General features: G+C 34.0%; 1 protein-coding gene across 1 annotated transcript; it reads right to left on the bottom strand.

The window, feature by feature from the left end:
- Positions 1-6,107: 6,107 nt before the first annotated feature.
- Positions 6,108-8,106, bottom strand: LOC108667669. The gene is made up of 3 exons (XM_018154713.2): positions 8,034-8,106; positions 7,524-7,597; positions 6,108-7,269 (listed from the first exon to the last, which is right to left on the bottom strand). The coding sequence occupies exons 2-3, from the start codon at positions 7,569-7,571 to the stop codon at positions 6,463-6,465; spliced, it is 855 nt and encodes a 284-aa protein (XP_018010202.1). The 5' UTR covers positions 7,572-7,597; positions 8,034-8,106; the 3' UTR covers positions 6,108-6,462.
- Between the last annotated feature and the right edge of the window lie 997 nt (positions 8,107-9,103).

The following is a 9,103-nucleotide window of genomic DNA, read 5'->3' as shown; positions in this document are numbered from 1 at the left end:
TGAAACTGAAGACAAATATGTATAAGAAATAATTCACTATGGAGTGCAGTTCAAATTATTTGTGAATCATTTTTGAAAAATTAATAAATTTAATTAATGTTAGATTATATTCCTGTTCATACTTTTTAAAAGATATTTTTGGGTGATTGTTCAAGTATATCAATGATTTAATTTGAATAATGAGTACAATCACCAATTTAGTCTCATCTCTTCGATCATACCACAAAAATTCAATTATGTTTGTGATAATATGATTAATATTAAAAATTTCGCATAAATTTCTTGAATTTATCCTGACAAATGACACAGGCCGGTATAAATATTATATTTTAATATAATAATAAATGCATGATTTAATGAAAGAATTTTTATAAAATATACAACTTGAAAACCATCAATTTAAAATGTTTCAACCAATTAAAAGTTTTTAGATTGACGTTAGAGTTGTCGAACCCATATCATTGCTTCCATACAAAATGTCACAATAAATGACAAACAAAGCAATGTAAAATCAATCTGACAAAATATATTAACGAATCAGAAATTAGAATTAATATAAATTGCTGCATAGTTGTTTAAAAATAATTATAATGATAACAAAAATAATTATTCTTTTTGCCACTTTCTGTACCCCTGTTCAGCGACAGAGCAGAGCTCTACGTGCTCACTGCTCTGCCGCTGCCTTGCTCTGCCACGTTGCTCTGATCATCCCTGATGCCCCTGATCAACCTCTCATGAACTGTTCAGCTACACTGATAAACACAATCAACCGATGATAACTTGATCGGGGACAGAAGATAACAAGAGTTGAGAGGGGTCGATATTGTGTCGAGGCGCAGCGGTGATTTATCTACGAAATCTGCTCCCTAAATAGAGATCTATTATTTCTTAAAAACATTCAGAAAAATGTATGCATTTAAAAAGCTTAAATACAAGTTTCATTGAAGACCAGAGAGTATATCATATTGACGATTTTCTTGTTGTTTTTCTTTATTTGACGAATCAGGTTTTTGAAGGGCAGGATGATAACAATTTGTTTGTCACTAAATTTGACCGGAAACCTACAGACGTTGGAAAAGCCCTAGATGAAGAAATTGAATGCACACAACGCTAAAAAAACCACTACCATAGGCACCCTAATACATCGAGTGTACAAAACCTATACATCTGCTTTTGACTTAAATACTGAACTCCGGACCTGCAAGCAAATTCTCATAAACAACGGTAATGCGTACAAAACTATCGACACAGAAATTTTAAATCGTCGAGCACGTCAAAACCAAACAGATATATTCGCATTAAACAGTAGAGTCATGATATTTTACTATCATAAGCAGATGAACAGCGGTTATAGGACAGACGAACGAGTCCTCAATTAAAATAAAACCAGCTGCACAACAGTAGCCGACCAAATAAAACTCATGATTTCCTACAGAAACGAAAAAATCAAGAACTTTATCATGGAAAATAATCCATGTAAAAAGTGCGGACCGCTGCCAAAAACCTATATTATTTAAAAATTCGCCTGCTTGAAAGAAGGTTGTAGACTTCCCCAAAATGTAAATCACATCGGTTTGACCAGCACGACATTAGCCGCAGACTCACATGCCGTCTGCAAGCCGGAGGACCAAAGAACCACATGCGGGAGGCCCACAACGAGGCCTTCACCCGTGCCATGTTGGGGCCTGCACCAGCATCATGCGGTGCCCCGACGCCTGCACCAGCATCATGCGGTGCCCGACACCCCAAGACTGCATGATGGCGAAGGCTCTCATCATCAAGGACGAGTCTCCTGCTATCAATTTGCAAACCGCCGGATTTTTTGGGACGTTGAAGTTGTTCTCAGAATTATTCAAGTTTCGATTTCTAACCTTATCTAACGTACTTTTGTACGTACTTATGTCATTTCTAAATTTCAATTTTAAGCGTTGTAAATAACTCTTCACCAACTTGATAATGAATATTGCAAATTCGAAAGGTCGGAAATTCCAATGAAATGTTTCGCGAAAAGTTTATATCTTAATTTTCTAATCTCACAAAAGTCCTGTTTGCCAAATAGTGAGAAGCAATAAAAAATCGTCAATAAAATATACTCTCTGGTCTTCAATGAAACTTGTATTAAAGAACAACTTCTGCCTAACTACACTAAAAACTTAAAAGATATGACCGATCAAAAACTAAGTAAAAACTTTTCATAAAATATACATGCAGTATTTTATTGTATTGTACACAAAAAAAATCATTAGGAGTCAATGAACACACAGGTATAAAATACAAATTTCAGGACAATCAATTGTTTAATCCATGTGTATTATTATGATGTTTACTTTTGTGTTATAGAAAACGTAAATAATATCGTGTCAAATGCAATAATATTGTGTTGACATTGGCAGACAGCAAATATAAAATCCACTAATAAATAGAGTACGGAGAACGCAGTACAAAACATGAAAATATCATATCAAAAAATTAGAACACAAAACAAACATGTATGCTATATTATTGAACCTAACAGCCGGATTTGTTGACCGAACAAGTTATCTAACATGCAATCGACTTTCTGACGTAATCGCCCTAAATATAAAATTAGTTCATTTGGTAGCTACAAGTACCTCTCACTGATCACCAATACATACATGATGCGCTATCACCACTCAAAGTGATGTGATAATATAGCATCTTGCACCATGGGAATGTACTTGAAGTTGCTCTAGAAGGATCATTACCGAGAACTTGTCGTTCACTTCTAGAGCCTGGATCAGACGGAAGATAACATGATTATATCAATGCAGGTAAACCAATTGCAGTCCGAAGAGTCTGAAGATAAAACTTGAGTTAGATAATATAAGCTAAATAAATAAAGAATTTGAAGATAAAGCTTAATTTCGATGATATGAGACGAAGCTAAATAAATAAAGAATCTGAAGATAAAGCTTAATTACGATGATATATGGGGAAGCCAAATAAGTAAATTATCTGAACATAACTCTTAACTTCGATGATATAAGAGGAAGCAAAATAAATAAAGAATCTGAGGATAAAGCTTAACTTCGATGATATAAGAGGAAGCTAAGTAAATAAAGAATCTGAATATAATGATTAACTTCGATGATATAAGGGGAAGCAAAATAAATAAAGAATCTGAATATAATGATTAACTTCGATGATAAAAGGGGAAGCAAAATAAATAAAGAATCTGAAGGTAAAGCTTAACTTCGATGATATTAGGGGAAGCTAAGCAGAAGAATGTTAAGAGATGAAATAGTTATTCTTCATTCAAGTAGGGACAATTAATCAGAGTCTGCTTCCTGAAATTAACGAATTACGATTGAAAATGTATAACTTTTTGCATCAAATTCAATACATTGGATTTAAAGATTTTAAATTCAGAATTTTTAGTTCAAAATTCAAGTGCAGTATTCAAAATATCATTGATGTTCTTTAGGGTCAACATTACGTGTATAGTATGTCTGCACATAAATTCATGCATAAATAGTTGATAACCTTCTGTTGAATTAATATGCTCAGAAGTTCAACAATATTACATGGACGGTGTGGCAGTAAATCTATTTGTACTATGTGCACCTGTTTTGGAGCTAGTTGCACATGTGATGGAAAACTTGGAAAACAATTCACTTTTCAAAACACTCTAAAGGTAGTGCAAATAAAAGGTCATCGCAAGAATGAATGATAATTAAGTAGCAGTATAATCTGGGAAATACGAACAAATGTACCCGCAAATGAAAACAAAAAATAAAAATATATTAGGAATTTTTGAGACACTTGTTATGAGACACTTGTTATGAGACACTTGTTATGAGACACTTGTTATGAGACACTTGTTATGAGACACTTGTTATGAGTCACTTGTTATGAGACACTTGTGATGAGACTCTTGTTTTGCGACACTTGTTATGAGACACTTTTTTTCATTTTTATGAGACACTTGCAGGTCCAACTGCATAAAAAAGGACCTGCCAGCCGTGGACACTGCAGAGATTTTCCTATAATGAATTGCATAGAAGCATATCGTGCTACATAAAAAACGCGTGAAAACCGCATTTGATGTTCAAATTAAGCGTTCGTTCTGAACAAAAGCATCAGCAGTTGCTCTAGTTCCGTATTTTACAATTCTTGTTTTTTTTTCAGTTAATAGCCCAAGTGTTCCAAAAAATGTGTTATGAATTTTTAAAAATTAACTATAACTTTTATTATGTATTCATAGGAGTCAAAGTAAATGTTCAGGGAAAAAGCTATATCTGAGGCAATATTCCTCCATACACTCAAAAAACGATCTGGAGTTAATGTCCACATTTTCGGCACGGAACTCTGATGCACGGGTTTGCCTGGCCCTTAGAATCAGGATGACACACGCGCTGAGTAAAAGTGCATCAATATTTTGACCAAAATTAATAGAATTTTTAAAATAAAATTGTAATTCCTGTGTATGTATCCTGTGTATGGAATGTATTTCAGCTCTATATACATAACTTGAAAAAAATTTGCTGCTTGAATGGTAAAATTAACACATAAATTTTAGTAATATTCAAGAAGCTTGAACGCTATCGTCGACAAAAGAAAGCCTTGAAGCCTGAATGAAAATTAGAAAAAATGAATGAAATTTTATTAGTTAAACCTTGCGTTATTCATCGTCAACCTTTCAGCTGCCAATAATTTTCTAGTTAGGATGATGATTAATCGTCGATCAAGACGAAAGAAACTGTTATTATTTCCCGAAAATTTACAAATTTTAAATCCTTTTTGATTAACGAAATACTTACATGCTCATTACCTGATGTTTTGATGTTCCCAACTGTTCCATTGTTAATGTTGTTGAATTCTTTCTCATCAAATACACTCTATGTATTATATACACATAATACACTTTATGTATTGTATACACTTAATACACATTGTGTATTGTATACACATAATACACTTTATGTATCCTGTCTGCGTGGAGCAGCCGAGTAATGCACTATGCACCCATAGTATCACAAGTGATAGGTAGGTGCTGGCTCATGGGTGAGGAGAAGGAAATATTTGGTACGTATGTTTTAATCCTGAAGCAACATTTGAACTTTTATAACTGTTTTAATGTCGGCCCCTGTGTTTGGAATAAATTATTTTACTTTTCAGGCGTAATTTAAGTGTGTGATAATAATTTAATGTTGATATTTTTAACATTCTATATTGTTTGTTTTACCGAAAAAGAATTTAATATGAGTGAACGACGAGAAATCGTGTATTCAAAGTCCTTCGTAACAAGTGTACTTTTACTTATTTTCAGTTTTCGTCCTGACTTGAGTTTGAAAAAGAACGTATGAAGCAACAGTTTTTATGCTGTTTCTAACCATGAAGAAATATTCTTATCGTCAACTTATTTTGCGCCAGTCTCTAAAATTTACTTTGAATTGGCTCTCGCGTGTAGCTACTTCCTTCCCTCAAGTCATTAAAAACGAAACTGTTTCTAATTTTGCAGTTAAAAGTTTCTGGGACCATTTAATTTAAAAGAGGAGTTTAGCACGTAGCTCATATATGTTAAAAAATGTGTATAAGAAGTACATATGACTAAGAAAAATGTTCAACGTCAAAAAGCATTTTTTGCATGGTGCATTCGTGTGCGTGTATTCGATCATGTATGTTCAAATTAGTTTAATGTTGTATGAACTGTTATTTTTCACAAAACGAATGGCTAATATGGCAATTGATATAACTTGCATGTACAGCTTTTATCAATTTAACCCTTGTCAGCAATCCATTAACGTTCTAAGCTATTAAAATATGAACAGTTAAATGCAATTGATTGCATTTAAAATTTTTTAAAATTCAACAGCTGCTTGAAATTACATTACGTGTACAGATTTTACCTGATGATCAGTTACATGCAAATAATTGCATGTGTATATTGAATAACTGGATCTTGAAACAAATTCATTTAATCGCAATTTCGATAAAGCATTATTATCAACAAGCATTCGAAAGGAGATATGTTTACACAATTATTTTTCTTGGAGAATCGTTATTGCACCCCCGAATTTGCATTGGAAATGAAAGCAATTTTTGTGCTTGTAATTTATTTTTACACGTCAAGCCATGCAAAATCAAGTTTTTTGGATTATTTTAATGAAAAACAACGCAATAATTTACAAGTAAAACAACATTGGTTTTTGAGACTATGAAAGAAAATAATATAATAAATAAAATAAATACAACACAGCGAAAGAAAATAATTTCTATTGTGCCCAATTTACCTCAGTATTGAGCTATTTATCATTATATGTCGTAAGGGTGGGATATAAATCTTTGCTGATCGAGCGCACTGGTTATTCTAATTACCAATCAAATTCCTAAATAAAACTACCGCAGTAAACATGTAACCATGAACGGTGAACATCCGTGCTCTAATGAAATAAATTTTAATTTCTTTAAATTTCACCAGTGATGTACATTGTACATAAATCATTGCTGGGGTTTTTCCATGGCCTTTCCATGGCGACTTCGTGAAACTTGTGCTGGCGCAACATGTTTGTTACCGTCCTTTTCGCTTTCTAGTTCACCAAAGGGAGTGGTCCACCAATATGGTGTGGTCGTTGGCCACCAATATGGTGTAGTTGTCTCCCACCAATATGGTGTGGTTGTGGTAGGTTCCGGGGTAGTTGTTTCTTCCGTGGTTGTCGTGGGTGGGTTAATGGGACACACGTTTTTGCACTGTTCTCCATCGACACATTTTTCTGTCACGGGGTCGAAATGCATGCCTTTCCGACACGAATTTGCTTCATAGTTGTAATAGTCCTCGCAGAAGTAGTAGTTAGTACAGTTGTAGGGATCGACAATCTGGGTCCCTGGATAGTTACATTTTGGTGTGCAAGGGTCGCAGCAATGGTCAGGGTTAGACTGACATTCTCGACCATCGAAGTAAGGTTTATCTATCTGACATACTCCAGTTGACAGTCCCCCGTCCGGGGTACACACTTGAAACTTGGTACAGTCCCCAGGATACACGAGGACTTTAAAGTCCACATGACAGGTCAAGGAGCACCTTGGTAGTGGACAGACTGATTTGCAGGGGCTACTTTCAACGACACATTTGCCGTAACTTGTGGAGAAGTAATAGCCATCAGGGCAAGTGAAAGCTACATCTGTCAACTCGCCGTTCTCTTGGCAGCCATAATATTTGTGGCAGTCTGTAGGGTCTGACACAAATGTGCCTGGGCTGTGCCCAGTGCAGGTGGCCGTGCAAGCGTCTGCGCAGCTGCCGACTGTCGCCTGCTCGGAATACAGCAAAGATAATCATGTATTCATTTTAATTATTCAGCCGAACTAGTACCTAATTAATTAATTTTTTTTCGAAAATACTGTTGAATATAGTAAGAGTTATACTAAAATAATTCCATCAATTTTAGGACAAATATTAGAATAGAATTTGATTTTCCACAAAGAAACCACGGAATAACATTGCATTGGAATAAAAATTATTACATTTATCCTAGAATAATCCTGAATATGTTGTTATCACTCACAGAGCAGAGTAACAGGAGGGCCAGCGGCCACACGCAGCTCAGGTCCATCGTAAGGTTCAGCCTCCTCAGAGTTTCTGCGGGTGTGGGTAATTTGAAATTTAAAATAAAACTCAATTTAGGTTAATTTTCAGACACATTTATTTATATTTGAGCGAAAAAATAATTTGGAAGTAATCACATGCAGATGATTCACTCGTTAGTTAGGAAGTAATCTAATCGCATGCCGATTATTACCTCTTTAATTAGGAAGTAATCACCGGCAGACGATTCACTCGTTAATCAGGAAATAATCACATGTAGATGACTCATTCGTTAATTAGCGAGTAATTGCGTGCAGATCATTCACTCGTTAATTAGAAATTAATCACATTTAAATAACTCACTTGTTTTCATGTATATCATCGCTCCCAAAAGAACGTTATAACAGAACTCACATCTCGGTATATGAAGCAGAATACAACAAAGTTACTCATTAATATTCAACATGAACAAAGTTCCAGCCACACTCACCTTGTATTTAGTTATGCAGTCAATTCACACGTGTGTATCGCAGAGCAGCTCGTGTAGTTCTACACAGTCTTGAGCTGTGTAGGTCTGTGTGGCTGTGATCTCATTCACTGAGTGGCGTTGTCATATCTTGCACTTGAATGAAGTACGCGCACTCAAAAGATTTATTTTCATAATAACTTATGTGCTTTGAACATTTATGTTTATTATGAACTTAATGTTTTTTGCAATGCATTACTACAACTTTTATATAGAAAATTGGTTTCAGTATTCACGGTAATGAATTACGGCAAAATTTCGATATAACCTACTGGATTTAAAAATCGGTGATGCTGCCGTATTTTCTGATGGATAATAGCTTTTAATCAAACTTGTGTTAAGTTAAGTCGTCAAAAACTAAGTAGCTTGATTAGTTTAGCGCATTAGGTTGCAAGGACTAAAATTTTGAATATTAAATGTATATCCGAAATAAATTTTAAAATTGCCCTTTGTAGCGTGGTAGCGGCAAAAATAAATTGATATATAATTGAACTTTTCTCTTGTATGCCCATTTATTTATTTTTATTTATGTATTTATTTATAATTATCGGCTTTATAAATAACATGTAGCGCGACGAGACAACCTGCTAATTCTATATAAAAATATTCCTAGTATCAGATAGATGATATCGTACAGATTATAAAGTAATTATAAAAGTTTCAAATATTCTATCACCGTGTAGTAATTACTTAGACGTACTAAAAACACTATTAAATTTATTGAGTGATTCCTAAAAAAATCGAATTGAAACTTATAAATGTAAGTTAAGTCGTCAAAAACTAAGTAGCTTGATTAGTTTAGCGCATTAGGTTGCAAGGACTAAAATTTTGAATATTAAATGTATATCCGAAATAAACTTTAAAATTGCCGTTTGTATCGTGGTAGCAGCAAAAATATATAGATAAATAATTGAACTTTTCTCTTGAATGCTCATTTATTTACTTTTATTTATATATTCATTTATAATTATCGGCTTTATAAAGACCATGTAGCGAGGCGCGACAACCTGCTAATTCTGTATAAAAATATTTCT

The sequence above is a fragment of the Hyalella azteca genome, unplaced genomic scaffold, assembly GCF_000764305.2.
Source record: "Hyalella azteca isolate HAZT.00-mixed unplaced genomic scaffold, Hazt_2.0.2 contig3263, whole genome shotgun sequence".
Taxonomy (NCBI): Eukaryota; Metazoa; Arthropoda; class Malacostraca; order Amphipoda; family Hyalellidae; genus Hyalella; species Hyalella azteca.
The sequence above is the reverse complement of the archived record's forward strand: the minus strand, read 5'-3'. Positions and strand labels throughout refer to the sequence as shown.

Coding starts and splice junctions, on each gene's coding strand:
- LOC108667669 (XM_018154713.2), bottom strand. CDS start 7,571: ATGGACCTGAGCTGCGTGTGGCCGCTGGCCCTCCTGTTACTCTGCTCT. Junction 7,270..7,523: donor CCCTCCTGTTACTCTGCTCT/GTGAGTGATAAC, acceptor TATTCCGAGCAG/GCGACAGTCGGCAGCTGCGC.